The sequence below is a fragment of the Eublepharis macularius genome, chromosome 11 (assembly GCF_028583425.1).
Source record: "Eublepharis macularius isolate TG4126 chromosome 11, MPM_Emac_v1.0, whole genome shotgun sequence".
Lineage (NCBI taxonomy): Eukaryota > Metazoa > Chordata > Lepidosauria > Squamata > Eublepharidae > Eublepharis > Eublepharis macularius.
In genome coordinates, this window is record NC_072800.1 from 54,235,756 (window position 1) to 54,257,634 (window position 21,879).

At 41.2% G+C, this 21,879-nt stretch overlaps 1 protein-coding gene across 2 annotated transcripts in view; it reads left to right on the plus strand.

Moving 5' to 3' along the window:
• The window catches only part of ANKMY2 (ankyrin repeat and MYND domain containing 2), a 28,465-nt gene that overhangs the window by 4,294 nt on the left and 2,292 nt on the right, over positions 1 to 21,879 (plus strand). Inside the window, exons 2-8 of one of the 2 annotated variants that reach the window (XM_054990799.1) lie at positions 625 to 836; positions 978 to 1,042; positions 9,687 to 9,825; positions 15,059 to 15,157; positions 16,588 to 16,748; positions 18,295 to 18,509; positions 20,817 to 20,952. In XM_054990799.1, the coding sequence (XP_054846774.1) occupies positions 9,693 to 9,825; positions 15,059 to 15,157; positions 16,588 to 16,748; positions 18,295 to 18,509; positions 20,817 to 20,952 (744 nt within the window). In that variant the 5' untranslated portion in view covers positions 625 to 836; positions 978 to 1,042; positions 9,687 to 9,692. The remainder of the gene's footprint in view (positions 1 to 624; positions 837 to 977; positions 1,043 to 9,686; positions 9,826 to 15,058; positions 15,158 to 16,587; positions 16,749 to 18,294; positions 18,510 to 20,816; positions 20,953 to 21,879) is intronic. The other variant, XM_054990798.1, reaches the window with a different exon arrangement.

Consider the following 21,879-nt stretch of genomic DNA (forward strand, 5'->3'; position numbering starts at 1 on the left):
CAGGTTCTCTGCATTACCAGAATATGATCTTTTATGTGCGGGGCTTTTTCTTCGGTTCTGGCCTCATATTGCATCAATTTCTCTTCAGAATTCTGCATGCACAGTCAAAACATTCTGATTCAGTCTCCAAACTGCTTCCCAGACTTTTTTTTTTTGCATTCTGCACTGGAAAAGGCTGCATCTGCCCGAGAATCGGTCTTTCCTTGGCTTTTCTCCTTACAACTATGCCCTGGATGTTTCTTTTTCCAGCAAAGTCAAAATGTGGGTTTTTTTGAAGTGCAGAATGCTTTCTTCGGTGTGAGGCCTGGCCCTGACTCTATCTTTTTGCCCTTCCCTTTGTCCCCCTGCATCCTGATTGATTGAACAGCAAACAATCCATTTTTTTCCTAAATGGTTTTAAACAGCAATGTTGCAACTTTGGTGCCTTAAAAAAAACTTGCAGCTGATGGGGGGGGGGGGGAAGGCTACAATATGGCTAACACAAAAACTCTGCAGAGAGCCCTGAATCCCATGTGATATTTTAAATATGCTTCCTGTACTTTTTAGTCCATTTTTTTTTGGCTTTTAAAAAATTTTAAACAGCAACATTGCAATGTTGGTACCTTTGAAAAATACTGTTGTTAGTTTCCTCAGCCCATCAGCTGATGAAACTGACCTGTCCTCAGCCAATCAGAGGATGAAACTGATGTGTTCTCCAGAAAGCCTGCAGCAGAAACAAGGCATTTTTCTAGTGCATAAAAAATAGACACCGCTTCAGTTCAACCTTCTCAAGTGTGGAATTACAGAAGCCCAAAGCGGATCTGATCCTTGTGGACTGAATATCCAGAAAACCCAGCGTAAGTGTGCAAGCAGAGAACACCTATGTTAACTAGACTTAAAAGTGAAGTAGTTCTGCTTAAGGGGGAAAGTGGTTGGTATGTGTGCTGCTGCTTTTAAAAAATTTGTCTTTAAAATTTGTAATTTTATCTTATTTTTAGGAAACACTGAAGAAGCTGCAAGGCTACTAGGCAACAAGAATGTTCGTGTCAATTGTTTGGATGAGGTAAATGATAACTAAAAATATTTTTCTGAATGTGTCTCTATTGAGGAGAAAAGTGGGATATAAATACCTAAATAAAAAGAGTTAACGTGTAGGTTTTGTTGAAGTCAAAATCTGCATCTTAATGGTCACAATCTAAACTATTTATTGTGCAGCACTTACTGAGAGTTTTGTTATTGTCACGTTTGTTTGTGTACTATTGAGATTATGCTTTTAAAACTTCAAGCTTCCCAGGCTCTTAAGATTGATTTATGAATAATAAAAACAGCATATTGTATATCAGGATATTGCATAAGCCCAATGCATTGTTGCAGTTGGCTGCTTTGACGTCGCCTTGTATTAAAAGTGGATCTGTTTGTTGAACAGGTACTGTGGGAGCAAGCTTACAGGATATATATATAGATCAACTTCCTTTTAAGAATTCAGATGATCTCCAATAGATTTGGTGCCTTCAAAGGAACATCTTGCTAATATTGGCTACAATCTAGCGCAAACTCAGTGGGTTTACCTGTGTGTATTTTTATGGTGGATTGTGAGTATAGAGCCTGTAGATTTAAAACAAAAAACAAAATAGTTCAGTGTCATCCTGGGCTTCCCCAGTAGTCATTGTAAAGAAATCCAATGGAAATTTGAAGATGTAGTGATTACAGATAACTAAGCAAAGAAATTGTTCAAGATAGCTATCCATTTGCAGACCAGTTTGGTGTAGTGGCTAGAGTGTGAGATTAGGATCTGGGGGGCCCAGGTTTGAATCTCTGCTTTGCTACGGAATCTTGCCGGGTCTCTTTGGGACAGTCGCACACTCTCAGCCTAGCCTGTCTCACAAGGTTATTGTGAGAATACGGTGGAGGAGAGGAGGAGAGAATGATATAAGTTGCCTAGGGGCCCCACTGGGGGAAAAGGCAGGGTATAAATGAAGTAAATAAATAAATTTGCAAACATAGCAGGTACATTATTTATTTATTTTATTTATTCAATTTATATACCGCCCATCCCCAGGGGCTCTGGGTGGTGAACAGTTAAAATCAATAAAAACAAAAACTAAAATCAATATACAAATAATAAAACAAATTAACAAGGTGCAGTGGTAAAACATTTGGAGCGGTTTTTCAGTAGTTTTGATTTGGTGTCTGGATATCATCAGCAAGGCAAGGGAAAAAACTGCCTTTATTATACCTTAAAAACGCTTTCAGTACTGCAGAATGTCTTCTGGGATTATAAGTACCCCAAATACCTTTCAAAAGGAAAATAGGAAGACCTAAAATGAGATGGTTTGACTTGATAAAAGAAGCGACATCTTCCAGTTTGCAAGATCTGAGCAGGTCTGTTAATGATAGGATGTTTTAGAGGTCTTTCATTCATAGAATCGCCATAGGTTGGAGGCAACTTGACGGCACGTAACACACACACACACACACACACACAAATACCTTTCAAAGAGTTGTTGATGATCTTATGAGAGTGTTGAAAACGGAAGGCCTCCTCACCTGCCTTGATGATTTAATTTGTTTCTGTAAAATATGGAAAGAACATTTTTTGGAACTGGAAAGGATTCTGAAACTATTCAGAGTATGGATTTAAACTGGCAAGGAATACGGGTCAGCTTGCCCTTATCATCATCATGTTCTTAGGACTTACTGTTAGTGAGAACTAGATGTGATGAGAAACTGGAAGATGCCAGCAACTATGGAGGAGGTGCAAAGATTCCTCAGGTTCTGTGGTTTTCATAGAAGATTTGTAAAAGATTTCTCAAAGAAGACAGCACCTTTGTATCAGCTAATAAAAAAGAACTGTTAAGGCGTGCTTTTGGCGTCCCCAAATAAAATCTTCCCCAGGAACAACTGCATTAGAAATCTCTGTGGTATTAGGCCATGTAGTCTTCAGAGGCCCCAACATCACTGGGAGCACACCTGTTCCTTCTGCTTGCAGTGGCTCACCTGTTTAACCACAGCTGCATCCATTTTCTTTTTGTTCAGAGCTGGATGCTCACTATGGATGAAGCTTATTTCAGAACCTGAGTCCAGCAGCACTGATATTTCCCAGCCACCAATGTTCCCAGTCACACAGTAACAGGTGTCTGGCATGCTCTGCACCAGGCTGTTCATACACTTGCTGATGGTGGCCCTTATGAATCAGCAAATGTTAGTTTCCCTGGTGCATCTTTTGTTTGCTTGGACAATCCCACTTCCAGTGACCTTTTCCTTCACATTGTTGGCAGATATCATTTGGCCTGGGACTCTCTTGGAGAACTGGTTCTCCCTCCCTCCCCGCCCCCCCCCCACCGGTGCAGATTTGCTAATTGCTTGCAAGTGAGCCGTTTCTAACTGCTCAGCCACCACTCAGGCATGTTGTTCCTGGAAGGCTGCTGTTCTGTGAAAGAGTCACTCTGAAGCTTAACAGCAGGTACCATTAAGGAAAAATTCATTTCTGCTTCCACATTCTGCACTCTGAGCACAATAAATTCTATTGGTTTGTCTAAAATGGCATCTTCTTTAACAAGCAGGCTGTGAAGCTGCTCTATTAATCCATATTTATAAACTAGCTTTTCATACAAGATTCCTTCATGGCCTTCCACTGGATATTAGTCCCTCTCTGCAGTGCTTGCTGCATATTTGGTTGGGCAGGATCAGCTTCATTTAAATTGTCACCAAAGGAGGAACAGGGAAACTGCCATCAAATAGCCATCTCGGAGCACATAAATTAATATGCAGAGGTTCCTTCTCTTCCTTCCCCCTTGCTTGCCATTCCTTTCTGTATTTCAGAAGGGCAAAGCCATCCTCACACTAACCTTTCAAATGGTTACAGGACTGTTTATAGGAAGCACTGGGAAGCTGTTGGTAAAATGCTTTGAGATCACCCTGTAAAACACTGCCAGGTTCTGTGCTGCCTTCTGATCATTCCACTCATTCACAGAGACCAGAAGCTCAAAGTCAGCCAGGTACTTGCTGATTCCAGGTCCATCTGAATCACCAGTAAATTTCTTCTTGGGCAGTAAAGCATTTGCCATCTTGAAAGTGCTGCCACCAGCTGTAACACACTTGTCCAAGGAACCAGCTTTAAAAAAAAGATGTTCAAGTGGTCTCCAGCACAGCCTCCAGCACTTTATTATGAGCCACTGATAGAAAATAGTTCCTCTTTCTCACTCTACTGACATGGCATGGCCTCCCTATAGGCTGTAGTGCTACTTGCTCAGATTCAGATTTTTTAATGTTCACAGGCAGGAGAGGTATCTGGAAATTATCCATGTTGAATGACAGCTCTTCAACTTTAATTCAGAGAATTTTAAAACTGTTTCTCATGTTTGCCTTAATGTGGCAAGAAAACCTTCAGCACCAGTGCTAGTTCCCAGGTCATTTACGTGGTGCTGAACATCAATGCTACAATACTTCAGCTTTGTAACTCAACATGGTTTATAGCACGGTTCTCTGTATTAGATCATATGTGTGCTACCAGAGTCTATAAAATTGCTGGTTTGTTTTGATATTCAAGTAGGGGAATATGCCTTATGCCAACCATGGTGTTGAGGCTAATGGGAGCACCATGGGTGGGGATTATAGGGATTAAGACAATGGGGTGGATCTTTTCTCTTAGTATCTAACACTGCTTTAGGACAGAATTTGTTTTATTTATTTGTTAAAAACATTTTTATCCACATTTCCATCCAATTAGGACCCTTAAAGTGGTGAACAGTTAAAAACATTAAAACTGACTTGAAAAACAGCACATGCATAAAAATAAAACAAAAAGGAAGAAGGAATTAAACAAGAAGAAGGTTTAGTAAGGAAACTCCCAATGAAACAAAAATGTCTTCACCTGCTGGTGGAAGATAATTATAGAGTGGAGAAGACTAGTCTTCATGGGGAGGGAATTTGACAGTTTTGGTAGAGTAACAGAGAAGGCCCTCTCCAAGGTTGTCACCTGCCTAATCTCACAAGGGTGGGGGCACCAAAAGCAGAGCCTCAGAAGAAGACCATAGCAGTTGGGTAGGTTTACGCTGTTGGTTCTATCCTTCTAAGACCTACATGGCATGGGACCAGGGTATCTGAATGACTCTTCTCCTTTGTATCCCTGCTCAGGAGTTAAGATCACAGAAAGAGAGGCCCTCTTGACTGTCCCATCAGTTAATGAAGCTTGGTTGGTGCGTTCACAAGAGAAGACCTTTTTGTTGGCAGCCCCATTATTATGGAACAGTCTCCCTGGGGAAGTGCACCCGCCCTCCCCATCAGAAGGCAACTGAAAACTTTTAAAATTTAGGATGGCTTTTGTTTAGCCACTTTTAAATGTACGAGTAACTCTTAACTGTGGTTTTTAATATAATTTTATGTTTGTTTTTGCTTTACATTTTAAGCTGCCTTGGGCTCGTCCAGGAGGAAAGGCTGCTGATACATATTTTAAATAAATAAATAAAATATGAGAGTAGTGGTCCTTAAAGTATACTGTTCCTAGGCCACATATGGCTTTAAACGTCAATACCAGCACCTTTAATAGCCATGGAAGCAAATTAGGAGCCAGTGTAGATTAAACAAGATTGGAGAGAGATGGTCCTTGTGACCTACTCCATTCAGTATTCTGGCTGCAGTATTTTGTACCAGCTGTAGCTTTCAAACACTTTATAAGAGCAGCCCCATGTAGAGTCCATCACACTAGTCTAATTTAGATGTAACCCAAGTCATGCACCACAATAGCAAGATTTTCTTTACCCAGAAAGGGTCACAGCTGGCTCAGCAGCTGAAGCTGGTAGAAGGTCCTCCTGGTCACGGCTACCAGTTGCTTATCAAACAAGAAGCCCAGTCCAATAACACTCGAACATGTTCCTTTAGAGGGAGTGCAACCCCATCCAGAACAGGAGATACCTCAGTTCCCAGGCCAGTCCTCCTTGGAGTTGCCAAGTCCAGATGAGAAATTCCCGGAGATCTGGGGGGAGTCTGGGGAGGGTGGGGTTTGGGTGAGAGACCTCGGCAAGATAAAATGCCACAGGGTCTATCCACCAAAGCAGCAGTTTTCTCTAGGAGAACTGATCTCTATTGTCTGTAATTCCAGGAGATCTCCAGCCCCCACCTGGAGGGGGGACAACTCTAGTCCTTCTGCCCACCAGAAGCACCTAGCTTCCCTGGAATCTGCTGGGCATGTATCATCTGCTTATTGCAGTTGATATAATTGTCAATTAACCGGTAAAACATTGTCAATTTGTCATCTATTTTATGACCAGAGTCAAATTTCCATTCAGCCAAGAATGCCACTGTGGTAGCTTACTTTGTTTGCTCCATTTACCTTTTTATTTCATGATTATTCCATTTATAACTATTGGCAATAGTGAGAGCTACTTGTCCCGTAGCTCTGAAGCAGCTCAGGGCAGACATAGCAAAATTCCAACTAGCCATCTTCAGTTATTTCTGAACAGGAACACTGAGTTGTGGCCAGTTGAAGAAGGGCCATGACACAATAACAGGATCCAGATTGCATGCAGAAGGTCCCAGGCTCAATCCCTGTGATCTCCAGTTAAAAAGAGCAAGCAGTATGTGGTATGATAGACTTCTTCCTGAGATCTTGGAGAGCTACTGCCAGTCAGACTGGACAATTCTGACCCAGACAGACCAATAGCCTCATTCAGTATAAAGCAGCTTCTTGTGTTCACAAGCTGTCCTTTGTGGGAAAGGTTGCTTCAAATTCAATTTGAAAATTAATTTCATTGATTCATGATACAGGTTAATTTTTTTGTAATTAGAATACATTTCAAACCTGTTGATAACTATTGTTCTAATAGTTAATGTTTTAAAAATAGTTGGATGTTATTTGACTGATAAATTGGACAAATAAATGTTGACATGTTAAATGTCCAACTGCATACTGAGCAGGGAAGAGAAGGAAGGGATTATGTGAAGAATGGCAAGCAGCGTTCTTGCCCATTCCAAATCGAAGATTTATGGTTACGTTTGAATGTGGCCTACGTGTTACTTTTCTGTGCCTATTGCAACATAGGACATCTGAACATTTAATGTTTTTTCCTCAGTGTGTGAGGAATTAGTTTTAACTTTCAGGATGGTGGTGTAATGGCATACTCAGTATTTCTGTAGCTTTATTCAGAAAAATGCGTGTGGCTAACTTGTTCTTTTCATCTTCATTATAAATTTGTAAGGGTTATATTAAAGCAAGGAAAACAAAGGCTGGCTTTCTAAGCAGGTGGGCTCCCATACATACCTACTTAATGGGCTTTATGTGCAGCGTTTTCTCCCGCTAATTTCAAGCTTTAGTAATATTTTCAGCGTGAGATAAAAATAAATGTGTAACTTGAATGATTCTTTTAAGGTTTTTATAATGAATGCATGACAAAATTGCTTGAAATTAAAAATAACTCAGGCAGATACCCTAAGCTCGTTTAATGTTGACTTATTAAACGCACCATACATAATATAAACAAAATGTGTGAATTGCTGTTTAAAAAGTCTGTTTTCTTTGCTTAAAGAAATTTTAGAATTTAGGGCTGATGCTACGGCTTTTCTAAATTATAAAGCTTACTTTTTAATATAAATTAGCATACTAAAATGTCAAAAATGAAGAGTTCTTTTATAAGAGAAGTAAACCACATGGCACAATTATAAACTTTCACATAACTCAAGCTATGACCCACAAAAACAGATAACTTGACAGCTAGCCAGTGGCCCTCTTGAAATAAGACATCTCAGGTCTTTCTAAAGTTGCACAGTATCTTTACCCTCCTAACCTCTTTTTTATTTTTATTTTTTATTAATATTTGATTTATATACCGCCCTTCAGGACAACTTAACGCCCGCTCAGAATGGTTTACAAAGTGTGTTATTCTTATCCTCATGACAATCACCCTGTGAGGTGGGTGGGGCTAAGAGAGCTCTGAATGAGCTGTGACTGATCCAAGGTCATCCAGCTGGCTTCAAGAGGAGGAGTGGGGACTCTTCCAGTAGGCCATTCCATAAAATCAGTCCAATAATAAAAAAGGTCAGCGAACAAACAGAAAATGTCTGCACTGTGAAGAGAAACTGATTAGAACAGCATAGTTGTCTTGGTGCTTATTTTATGTATCAGAAAAGCACAGATAAACTTCATTATTTATGTCCGTTGCTTTGTTAGCATCAGCTGTTGTTGCAGTTGTTCCTAGAGATGGGCACAAACCAGAAAAAAACAAACCATGAGGTTCGTCACGTTTCATGAACCACGAACTTTCATGAACCTACCCCAATTCATGAATCGGTTCGTTTTGATTCATGAAAATGTCACTTCCGGGCCAGCAAATCACCACTTCTGGGTCAGCAGAAGGTCACTTTCAGGTCAGCAGAAGGCCTGCAGGAAATCCATTTCCTATTGCCTAGGAAACTGATTGATCGGCGCCAGGCTCTCTGAAGTGATGAACTGAAAAATGAACCAAACGAACCAACCAAAAGATTGTGGCGGTTTTTGAGAAAAGGGATCTGATAAACCACTGGTTCAAGAACCGCAAACCGGCCCGGTTCATCATGAATTTTAGTTCGTATTTCAGTTAGTGCCCATCTCTAGGTGTCCCTTTAGCTTGACCAGTAAATAGAGCCCTGGAGATGGTCATGCAGATTGGAACAACATGATTCTTAATAACTGGTGCCATCAGAGACAGGGAGCTGTGATGTTCCAAGTGGAGCACTTCCTCTGTTTGGTTGCTTCTATGAATGCAAGGAATTAAGGTTGATTTCCACAAGAGAGAGTCATAAACTATGAGATCCTGGAGATCCCATACATTACTGGAATGATCTCCTCTCTTCCCATGAGTGCTATCCTTGATCTTGATCAGAACCATAGCACAGTGAAGAAGGAACTCCAGCTTCTGAAGTCTATATAGTTACCCTGAACAGAAACTGTCCATGGGAAGACTTTTTGGTCTCCAGGGGAAGTCTGTGGTGTTCTACAACTGGGCAATAATGGGCCCCCAACTCTTTCTCTTTGGGGTAATAGGCTGGGGGTGGGGTGTGCTGGAACTCCTTTCTCTGCCTGATACTTTGCATAGGCTTTGCCAATTAGAGTAGATGGTGTTGACCTAGACAGACCGGTGGTCCATCTCAGTATAAATCAGCTTCAAATGTTATTTTTTAATTCAGTCATGTTATTGCATATGCCTTCCTTTAAAAAGATTCTTAAATATTGCTGCTTTGGGATTGATCAGTTTAATTAATTGTCATCTTTGATCTTGATAAGGGTACTTGTTACTTACTTTAGAAGCCTGGCCTGTCAGTACGTTTGCCATTAAAGAAACATAAATTGAAAAGCTTTTCAATAGCCGTGTTTCAAATTCAGTAAATAAATGGGACAGGGCGGATCGCAACTGCCTGTATAGCAAACTGCAAATTTCCTCTTTGGTAGAAATGTGCATATTAAAACTGAATACATTACAAGGATATCTTTTGATAAACAGAAATTACTAGGTTTTTAAAAGCTGAATTGTATAGAAAGAACATAGTTAAGAGCATTCTCATGACTCAGTGTAACAAAAAGATTAGTTTGGTAGGAGTACAGAGGTTCTTGACAGGTGGATGTTCTTGCTTCAACACATGTAACAGATCAGTATTGTGCCCTGGAATTTAAATACTACTGCAGGAGAATAAAAAGATACATTTAAAACATTTTCATTTATTTTCTCTCTTATTAGCATGGTATGACTCCTCTGATGCATGCAGCATACAAAGGGAAAGTTGACATGTGCAAATTGTTGCTGCGACATGGCGCTGATGTAAACTGCAATGAACATGAACATGGCTATACTGCCTTGATGTTTGCTGGGCTTTCAGGTATGCCTTCTTCCTTTACATATGCTGGGGACAGAGGCGGGGTCTTATACTTAGTCACAGGGGTACTGCAACAAATTGTGACTTTGCAATTTCTGGCTTGATGCCAGTTCTGAATATGGGCTTTCTGAGTGGTCTGAGCCTTGTCCATATATATATATATATAAAATATGGCTTTGTCTGCTGATGTGGAGGGCTGCTGGAGATGCACTTTGGTTACTTCCTGAAAGTTCTTCAGCAGTTGTCCTCCTTGGTGGAAAGTAGCTTGTAACAGGGTGCCATATATGTGTTCTTAGTGACTGCTTCCTATCCTTGATTAATCTTCCTTTGGTTTAATAAAGCTCAAGCAGATATCTTGCAGAAGCAAATAATGTCCTTATTTGGGTAAGTACACCCTGCCTGAAATGATCCAAGGGATAACTTGAAGGATTTTTGAATAGCAAATTTGTATGAAATGCCCTTCTTTAAATCTGCCTGATCCTTGGAGGAGAAATTATTCTTGGAGGATAATTGTAGGAAAGTAGGTTCCAGGAATGTCAGTCATTATGTACAATGTTTTGAGGCCAAATGAGAGGTACTGCTCAGACATGTAAGCCAGCAGAGTACAGGCTCACTTGTATTTAATCCAAGATCATGAAATATATTTTGTGCTGTGCAGTGGACATCTCTAAGATACCCATGTAAGATACCTGTGTAAGGAAAACATACTGATGTTTTAATGAGGAGAAATGCAAAAGTGGGTACCAATGTCATCTGAATTTGGTACTGAAACAAGCTCTCTTCATCCAGCAGTCAAGACAGGCAGCAGTGACTGCAGTGTTTTCAGCAGGGTCTTAAAACTCGGCTACCCTATGTAATGAGAGGTCCTGGGTACTGCTACTCATCTTACAGCAGATGTAATATATAATGTGATATTAGCAAGTATGGTACTGGAAACCACTGTGGTATGGTGGTTGGGGAGATCTGAGTTCAGAATTTCACTGTCCGTGAAATGTACTGGGTGACCTTCTCAGACAGCCTAAGCTGCCTCACAGGGTTCTCATGAGGATAAAGGGATGAGGGAGAACAACATATGCTGCCTTAAGCTCTTTGAATGAAGGGTAGGATAAAAATAGATAACTTATACATAGGGGTGTTATTATTTTGATGTAAGATTACATTTCTTAGACCAAAATAAAATATTATCTGTCTGGGTAATAGTAGCTGTCTGGGCAGGGAGATCCCAGTTGTCAGGGCTTGCCGCCGCTGCCGCTGGGCGTGGCACTGTGCAGTCTGCTCCTGACGTCATAGGGGGGCCAGGGATTCTGCAGGGCCCTGCTCTGTGGAAGGAGGGGTGGTATACCTCACCCAGACTCCCTCTCAGGGCCAAGCTACACATGACGAATGACACTTGAACAGCAAGTGTATTTCTCCCTGTTCACTTGCCCTCCACTCAATCCACTTGCTGTTCAAGTGTCATTCGTCATGTGTAGCTTGGCCCACAGTCCACTCGCTGGCCTGCTCAACCTGGCCTGCTTACCCTCTGTGTTCTCTTTCATCTCCTCCTTCCAGAACTCTCCTCCAAGCCTCCACCCTTGCATCTTACTGCTCTCACTCCACATCATCACTCCTCAATCACACCCACCACCACAGAGCTCTTCCCAGCCAGCTTTTATAGGGCTTCCTTCTACTGTCCCACCCCTCTTCCAGCCTGGTCTTGGGCTGCACCAAGCAGTTGCAGCTGGGGTAGCTGATCTGGCCCCACTGACCAGCACCAGCTGTGCCTTGTTCCCTGGCTGCCCAGCCTCCCTGCCTTGGCTGATTGCTGAAGGCCTGTCCAGCTGCAGTCCCCTGGCTAGCAGCCCGGCCTCCCTGGCTGAGCTGATGGCTGAAGGTGGGTCCAGCTGCGGCTCCTTGGCTGGTTGCCCAGGGCTTCCTGCAGAGTGCCTCCAATAGCCCCACCTGGAGTGGCTTGGCTTTTGGCAACTCCTGGGCCAGGCTACTATTTTCTAGCTGGGGCGTGGCTTTGGGTTGTTGGGGCTGCTGCTGCTTCTCCTCCTCAGGTAAGGTCTTTGGGTGGGTGACTGCTGGGCTCCCAATCCCTCTGCCCTTGTCCCCTTCCGCCTTGCTTAGTCCCCTTTCCTTCCCTAGGGGAGTGGGACTCGCTGGCCTCTCTCTGTCTCCCCCTGTCTCCCCCTGCTTCCTGAGGCCCTGGGCTTTTGCCCCTTGCCCCTGGCACCGGCAGGTTCTGGCTCCATTTGCCCGTGGGAGGGGTTGACTTGCTGTCCCCCGGCTGCCCCCTCTGCCTGCCAGTCAGACCGGTTGACCTGCTGTCAGCTGGCTGACCAGTTGACCTGCTGTCTGCTGGCTGGCCAGTTGACCTGCTGGCTGCTGGCTGCCCCCTCTGTTTGCCCGTCAGCCCGGTTGACCTGCTGTTCCCTCCTACCAAGTCTGGGGGCTGGGACCCAGACCCCGGACACCAGTGCTTGACTGCAGTGCTTCCTTATAGGGTAAAATGTTTTAAAATGCTCTGAATTCTGGGTCTGGTAAATGTCTTTCTCTAGCAAAAGGGCAATGTATTATATCAAAGGTGCCGGGATGACAGGCTAATGGTAAACAATATTTATTAATACATGAAACCTCTTGTGGGGGTGAGGAGGAAGAATTAGATGTTGTCTAGGGGCTTTTTTAACAATAAGAATGTAAAATTGGGAACCCCAGTAAGGAAATGTTAGAAATTAATTCATTGCATTCAGCCCTTGAACTTGGTGGCTCAAAGTGACATCTTGTAGCAATAATGGATTTTATTGTTTGGCACAGGACTTTCATCAGGTGCATGAGACATAGACATCTTGTTACTATCTTGTTCCAGAGCACCAAGAAGCAGAGTAATCAGAGCACCTGGTACTCAAAATCAAATTCTTTGGCTGGCTCATATTCATTTGATTGTATCTTTACTTCTTAACATGCTGCTTCAGATTTTGATTGATAGAAAGGGTGTGCCTCTTTCCTGGATTATATGTCTTGCATAAGACATCTCTCATAACTCCCCCCAAATAAGATCCTAATTACATAATAAGCACTCCTGTTTGATATTTATCTGCTCATGACTAGACAGGGGCACGAACGGAAAAAAAAACCCAAACAAGCTGTTCGTTGTTCGTTGCCATCCACGAACAACGAACAGTAACAAACATGACCCTGTTCACAAACATGTTGGTTCGTTGTTCGTGGCCCTTTAAAGATCCCTTTAAACTATCAGCTGGCAGGTGGCAGGGGGGATTCCCCCCCCCCGCTGGCCAGCTGATAGTTTAAAGGGCACTTTCCTGCCACGTGCAAGGGGCAGGGCCCTTTAAACATCCCACAAACTGACCTTCCCAATAACCAATACCCACCAAATTTGCAGAGGACATAGTCCTCACTGTCCTCCAAAGACCCCCCAAGTTTCAGAGAGATTGCACCCCGGGAAAGGCATGATGCATGGGTCTCCCCCTTTGTTGTCATTTTCTCTTCACAGTGGCAAAAATGGGACTCTATGCTGGAAGCTACTTTGAGGGGTTACAAACTGACCTTCCCATTGTCCAATACCCACCAGATTTGCAGGGGACATAGTCCTCACTATCCTCCAAAGACCCCTCCCCCCAAGTTTCAGAGAGATTGCACCCCAGGAAAGGCATGATCCATGGGTCCCCCCTTTGCTGTCATTTTCTCTCCACAGTGGCAAAAACAGGACTCTCTGCTGGAAGTACTTTGAAGGGTTAAAGCCAGAAGGAAAGCCAGAAGGAGTTCAGACAGAGTTCAGTCCCTTCCTCCGGTTGCCAAGGGAATTGATTGGAGGTGCCAGACTGTCTGGCTTGACGAATGGCTGACAAAAGCAACGAACGAGGCTTGCAACAACCACTTGTTCATTTACAATGGGGCCTCATGAACAGCTTGTTCGCGATCAGACAAAGAGGCTATTCATGGTTTTTTTCCGTTCGTAACGCGGTTCATGCCCATGTGTGCTCATGACTATACTACTTCAGAATGAAGGTGGGGGGTCCAACTGCTTGAATTCTACTAAACTAGTATGTTGGGGAGGAAGATCTAAAATCACTTTGGCTTTAACCCTGCAACCACAAAACACATTCTGTATGCTTCAAAATCAATATTTAGTTATGTCCCTCTGCAGGAAGTGATCACTATTCCAATGTAATATGTAGAGAGCTGAGAGTTACTTTAGCAAGGCTCATGTACATATGTGTGCACACACAGTATACCCTACAAGACATACCTGTATAAGGAAAACATTAGGTATAAAGATGCTTAAGGCCCAACTGCAGGTTATGTAGTCAGCAGGTCCATGTGATCAGCCAAGTGTTGAAATCTGTGCTGGGAACTGTGTTCTCCTCCAAGGCTGTTTCAGGTCAGGAAAATGGTGTGAGGGAGGCTGAAGCCCCTTCTCATGTGTCATGATGATTCCAATATCGGTGAGACCTGCATTTGCCTGGGAAATGAGCTCCTAGCACAGATCCCCAGGCGAACGTGATTGTGCAAACTATGAGGAAATGTAATATGTAGCTAGGCTTGTTACATGTGAATTGAACTCAGGTTTTCCAAGTCCGTGGGATTACTCTGATGCCGGTGTAAACGGTAGTCTGTCTCTGAATACAATAGTTTTGGGGTTAACAGATGCCACAATATAATAATTGCTTCAGACTGAAACCCCTAGTTACATCAATATATTTTTTCTTTGCATTAACTTTTATGGACAAATTAACATACACATTTTAAAAAATAAATAAATGAAAGCTTTATTCTCTGACTCTCAGAAGAAAAAAAGTCATGTTGCTACGGAAATGCTAACTTGTAACTTCCTATTTTATAACTTTCTATGTTCATAGAAAGTAGTATTCAACTTCATTAACGAATCAACTTGCTTGTCTAGTGATTCCAACTAGGAGACTATTGTGCCTACAAGAACTTGATGGTTGTGGGAACAGGTTGTGCTAACAGAGGGCAGGGTTGGACCTGGCAAAAGTAAATCTGATTCTTAAGTTTCTAAAGAATTGCCACAGCGAGGAACCTTCAATGAGAGCAGCCTAAACTGATTTTAATAAAGGTGTGCAAGGTTTTTATTTACTCAAGGAATGTATCAGATTCTCTTCCACTTTAATATCTTCATTTTTTAAAAGTAAAGCCCATCAACCAAATTATATTTTAGGCAGAGAATTTATGTACAGCCTTCTTGACATGTAAGTTTTCTTTTTTATATTAGGCAACAAAGAAATTACCTGGATTATGTTAGAAGCTGGAGCAGACACAGATGTTGTCAACTCTGTGGGAAGGACTGCTGCTCAGATGGCTGCCTTTGTGGGTAAATGGAGCATCTTAATATCCTAGCTTTTATTGAGGCTATGGGATGACAGTGCCTGACCTGATTTTGATTGTATTTAATCTGTGCTGAGTTAACCCTTTCTCCTAAATTATATATGCTTGGATTTAAAGTAGTCATTGTAATGCAGTTAGATTACTTGGACGGTCCTGTTTACTGGCAGGGCTTAGATTTAACATACACAAATGTTTGAAAAAATGAGCTGAACAGGTTTTTAACTTGAAAAATCTCTGATGTCCTAAATCCAATAAATACTGAGTAGTTCTGGAAATTATTTGGTCACTCACTTTGTGACACAACTGCCAGTCTGGATAGGAAATTTTGTAACTTGTTTCTCTGAAAAGAATAGCTCTCATTTCACCATCTGCTTTAAAAATTCTGCAAACTGCAATCATATAATCTCACATGAGCCGCTGTCAGATGTGGTACCATAGTATCTTCCAGAAGGGATGACATTCTTGATTGGCACCTTCCTTGTTTTTTAGATTGAATTGGTTCAGTGAGCTAGAATAATCTCAAGCCTGTAAAACTGGGCCTGCGTTTAGAACCATAACCCTGAAATGCCATCTCTCTTCTCTTAAAGTTACTTTGTTTTCTAGCCAATTGCCTACTGAGATAAATTAGTATCTAATTTTAGCATTATGTCATGAGGCCTAAAACAGTTCTCTCTCAGCAATACAAGAATGTATTTTCCTTCCTTCAGTCATTTACTAGAACTATGCTTCCGCATCTCTAAATAATTCAGTAAAAAGTGATATAAATATGCAGCTTGGAAAATATACAAAGGGTATCCCATAAAACTAAGTAAGGGAAATGTTGCTAATATTTTCAAAATAGAGTGCATTATTATAAATGAACGATCTCATGTTTTGTGCATTTAATCTGCTTTTTCTTTATAACCGTGTATAGAACAGTAACCAGCACACTGAGTTGCCTGCTATTATCTGGAATTGTTTACCTTGAAAAGAAATGTATGATAAATATGTAAGAGATTTCTAATGTAATTCTAAAGAGTTATCCAATAATTCTTAAGGGTTTTAATATTGTATCCTCTTACAGAAGTTGTAACTCCATAAAATTAGCTTTTTAAAATGTTTAATTGGACCCACAAAACCTGGATCACTAATATTGAAATACTGTATTTTGTCAGTTTCTTTTTTCTAGGTTTATTACACAAGAACCCCTGAAGCCTCTCTATTTTGAGCTTCATAGGGTACCTTTTGCATATAGCACATTTTGCGCTTTGTCATAAAGTTCACAATTCTCTTATTGTGGCTTGGCCCTGGCACTAAAGTGCATTATAGTTTTAGTAGGTTTTTTGATAAACACCCTTAACTTCTGCTTGGCTTGGCTTGATGTGTTGATTTGTTGGCTTTTGCTTTTCCTAAAGAGACATTATTCTTTTTCCTTAGGACAGCATGATTGTGTGACTGTTATCAACAACTTCTTTCCTCGAGAGAGGCTAGACTACTACACAAAACCACAAGGACTGGATAAAGAACCAAAACTTCCAGTTAAGTTAGCTGGGCCCCTGCATAAAATCATCACAACTACTAACTTGCATCCTGTCAAGGTATAGTGCGGCTTATGTTTCTGGCGCTGTACTAGATGACCTGGAGCTTGCTGAGCCAAGTCAATTCTATTTGTGCTGGGTCCAGTTCAAGGTGCCAGTCGCTGGCCCATAAAGCCCTTCATGGGCTGTGCCTTGCATACTTGAAGAATCTTCCTGCATGTTCCCATGCAGCCGGCCGCCTTCTTCCAGAGAGGGCTGTTGTCAGCACCTTCTTTGCCTAAGGCACATTCCCCAAAAGCCGAGGCTAAGGATTGTTCAGCGACTGCCCCCATGTTTGTAGGTTTCCAGTGAGGCTGTCAAACAATTACTCCAGGAAGTATTTGGGGAAGTCTGAAAATGGGAACAGTGTCAATTTAACTTCAGTTGAGTATCCATCTTGGTCTCAGTAAAAGAGCAAGATTTGAGTCCAGCAGCGCCTTAAAGACTAACAAGATTTCCAGGGTATGAACTTTCGAGAGTCAAAGCTCCCTTCTTCAGACCCCTTTTGTCTTTTTGGCTGTTCATAAAGCATCTTAAGATTAGTGCTTGTGATGTATTTTATACTTACTGTTGCAATGTTAAATGGATTCAACCATGTATGTTTTATTTTATTCTATATTATTGTTACCTACTTTGGGTCCTGAGTTGGTCAGGAGAAAGGCAGGAATATAAATATTTTAAATAAATAAAACCCTTTAAAGGAGTGCTTTCCAATGGAATTAGATGACTGTATTTGGCCTGTGGCTAAAGCATGACTCAAGTATGTTCTTGAAACAGGCAAAGTTCAGGCACAGTGACTTCAGCACCTCACCTTCACACAGCATAGTATTTGTATTAAATAAGCTTAAAGTGGAAAAACTCTCCTCCATATTGGAGAGAAATGCTTTATCTGACAAAAAAACACCCCCAACCTTGCAGCTTTTTCATAGCAGCACATAAATTAAGCCTAAGTAGTTCAAGAAGTTCTAGCTCCTGACTGTATAGATGGGTCTCTCTCCTACTTCTGCCATACAAAATCTCATGATGGCTGGAATAAAAATGAAGGCATTGGGATATGTTTGCTGTGGGCCAGTCACTACAAAGTCTTGTGGCTGCAGGTTTGTATTGCACTCTCTCTATACTTCCCAAAGAACTCAAGGCAACAGAAATGGTACTTCTTCCCTTTCCCCACAATAACCCCGTGATGTAGGTCAGGCTGAGTGTGAGTGATTGCCTCAAGATCATCTGGTGAACTTCACAGCTGAATAGAAAGCTGAACTCCAGTTGTCCTAGTCCAGCATTCTAAACACTGCTCCATGCTGGCTATTAATGGCTGCTAGATAACTGCTTTTATGAAATTGGAATTAATGTTGTATGATTCTCACCTCCTATGTTCAGTGTAAATGTATTGTAAAATGAAGCTACTACATTCACAGTATAAATGTAGCTGCTTAGATAAAATAGCATATTTCAAAGAGCAGCAATACTTTAGAAGGGCTAGTATGAGTATATGTAGCTTCTGTGTAGAATAATCTTTTCAGAAATAGCTGTACTTATTAGGTAAGCTTCTTATTAATCTTTCCTACAGATAGTGTTGCTAGTGAAAGAGAATCCTCTCCTGGCTGAAGTTGAAGCAATGCAGAAATGCTACTATGTCTTGGATCTCATTTGTGAGAAGTGCATGAAGCAGAGAGATATGAATGAAGTACTGGCTATGAAAATGCACTACATCAGTTGTATTTTCCAGAAATGTATCACTTTCCTTAAGGAACGTGACGATACATTGGATGGATTAATCAAAAGGTATGGCATTATCTGGCACTGAACCAGTCTAAAAAGATGGTGTGTTAATTTTTGTCCATGCAGGGAAGATAGATTAATGAAAGGTAGAGAGGGAAAAAAATGGTAGTTCCCTCTTGAAGGTGTAGCTCAGGGGTCCCCAGTGTGGTACCTGTGGATGCCATGGTGCCCACTGACAGCTTTTGTGGCATCCACCAAGTATTTCTAGAAAGTGGGTAGGACCAGATAGGACTGTGTTTATGGTATGATGCTTTATGTAAATAACAGGGTAATATACTGAAAACACAGTGGGTCTTGCTTCTAACTAAACACAACTGGGCAGCACAATGTTCTATGCACCTAACTGGAATTCCTTTTGAAGTCATCATCACAACTTCCCAATTTTAACGTATTTTATAATTATGTTTGGAGTTGTTGATAACATTAAATATTGGTCACTTTCCAAAAATCATTTATTTTCCTATCTGCCTAGTATCATTGTCTTATTGCAAAGAGCTCTCACCAGCCCCTTAGCACAAAGTGTAATTGGCTTAAGTAATAGTGCAAATTAAAAATGGCTAGGCTCATGAGAGGAAGGCTCATGTAAAAGGGATAGCCCAAGAGAAGCATTTTTCCTTGTCCTTTTGCATAAGTGTGTTAGACACCTTGCTAATATGTATACTTATTTAGTGTGTATGGGATTTTTTAAACAAATGTTTAATTTTATGAGGCATCCTGGAGAACCAGGTTTGATTCCCCACTCCTCCACTTGAAACCAACTTGGTAACCTTGGATCAGTCATAGCTCTCCAGAGCACTCTAAGCCCCACCCATCTCACAGGGTGATTGTTGTGGGAATAATAGCATACTTTGTAAACTGCTCTGAGTTGGGTGTTAAGTTGTCCTGAAGGGTGGTATATAAATTGAATGTTGTTATTAAACAGAACTTCTGCCTGAAATGTTGAAGAGCTACTGTCAGAGTTATTTATAACCTCCCCCCTGACATTTTGTGGTTAGTTCCACCTCCCACAACAATCATTTTGTGGTTGCGCCCACCACCACGTCAGAATTCTAAAAGGGGCTGCAAGCACAGAAAGGTTAGGGACCCCCCTGGTTTGGATAATCATTAAGTGTGCTTTCCTATTGTATGGGGAGGGGGGTGCTCTACTCACGATTTTCTATCCATGCCCTCTTACTGAATCTTTCTTTCAGTACAATTCAGTGCAATTACAGCTCTCACCTTTTCCTCTTCCTAGGTTTTTTAGCAGGATCAGGTAGCCTTTAAGTCAACTTATTATGGCCCTCTGCTGGTTTCCTATAGTAGTTCAGCTTGCCTCTTTCTTTCCGTCATTTATTGTATTTATTTCATTTTATTAGATTTATATCCCACCCTCCCCACGAATAGGCTCAGGGCTGCTAACATCAACAAAACATCAATAAATACAGTCTTTAAAACGCATAAAACTAAAAGTTATCACCAATCACAGTAATTCAGTTCCAGGCATCATTAAAATTCATTTGTTTCCTAGATGCAGTGGTGGCAGATGTTGTAGTGGGGTGAAGGTCATTGCTAGGTAGAGCTCTGTTTGCTTTTAACTGGCGGGGGGTGGGGGGAGCAATGCGTATCTTGATTCCAAACATTTTGAGAAATAATCCTAAAATGAAAAGTTGCTGGTCTTTGCTCACAACCACTCTTTATTTCTGTAAATTGCAAGATAAACTTCTAAAATTCTTTGCTGTTAGTACAAAAGTACCAAGATATTTTGTTATACCTGCTTATGGGCTTTTTATTATGGAAGGACAATTATTCTTTTGCCTTAGTTAAAGTATAATTAATTATCCATTCACAGGGCCATTTCAGATATGGTTGGCACTGCACAAGCAGGTGTTGAACTCATGTGTTCCCTCATCTCCTACAGTATCTGTCTCTCCTTCCTGTTCTGTTGCAAGCCAGTTTGCCAGCATCATCCATACTAGAAAAATATGGCTTCTGCTTAGTCTGCAAAACAGAACTATAGTTCACCCGTTCAGATATGGTTTGCCACAAAAGTGGAGGCAAGGAGAAGAGTGCATGTATCAAAGGCTCACTCTTGTGATACAGAATGATGGTCTTGCATTGCATCTGAATGTAAACAGCTGTAAATGTTGCATGCAAAGTGCATTGGCAGTTTTTCTCTTATGCTGTAGTCATTCAGCTGGAATGTTCAATCTTGACCTACGCTGCACTTTAAGGCAGAGGAAAGTGCCACGTGGGCTACAGAAAAACAGAAGACAGACATATTCAGTAGTAAAGCCATGACTTTTATCATTTCTTGCTATCTAATATTTTCAGCCTACTAAAAGGCAGAGATAAAGATGGCTTTCCAGTATATCAAGAAAAACTCATCAGAGAGTGCATTCGAAAATTTCCTTACTGTGAAGCTACATTGCTCCAACAGCTCGTGAGAAGCATTGCTCCAGTTGAAATTGTGAGTGTCTGGGGTTGAACAGCCCATTTCTCTTTGTAACTGTTTAGCAAAGCATTTGAAACACACAAAAGGCAGGTGAATGTCCCTCCCCTGCCTCATTTTGAGGTCTAAATGGTAAACTGAAAAGGCAATCTTCCCCGTTGTTAAAAGGTGAAATTATGGATGTAACTTTTTTTTTTAAGTGTCCGTAACTAGTGATGACTGTTGAGATCCTTATGGTGCAAGTTATGTATGCCATTGCATTTTCTTTACAACTTGTTTAAATCAGCCGACCTAGTGCTGCTGCTGCTGCTACACCATTCGGCCACAACCGTATACTGATTTGAAATTGTGCTGTTCCCCTTTCTATATTTCATCATCAAAAGTAGAAAACCAGAATTTTTTACAAAACCTCATAAACAGAGCATGTTGGATTTTTTTATTATTGGCCTGAATGGTATACATCTTTTAAATTGCTATAAATGCTGAAGTCACATCTTCTAACAGTAACAACATGGAAATCTCCTAAACAGGAAAATTGGGTGGCGGAGGGGTTTTACAGGAATTGGATGAAAAAAGGGTATCAGTATTGCTAGTAAAGTTGTTTTATATTGTTATGACTGCCTTGACTGTGTACTGATGTTGAAAAACAAATGGGAAGCTTTAAAAAACCCTGTTATTTTTGTGTTCTTGCAATAAATGTAGGCGGAATTCATATAATTGGACTTATTACATTTCCTCTCATAATGTCTTTTTATTTCATCTAAAGATAGTAATCATCCTACCATCTTCCTCCTACTCAAGACAAAATTGCTTAAAGTTTCACTGCAAATTTTAAGGGTATAAGCAAATTATGAGGCATCATTTTATAGCTAGCATGCCATCACCAGTTCATCTTCTGTTAGAGTGCTCTGCCAAGCAGATCTCTGCGTAATTTCCTTGCTTCTT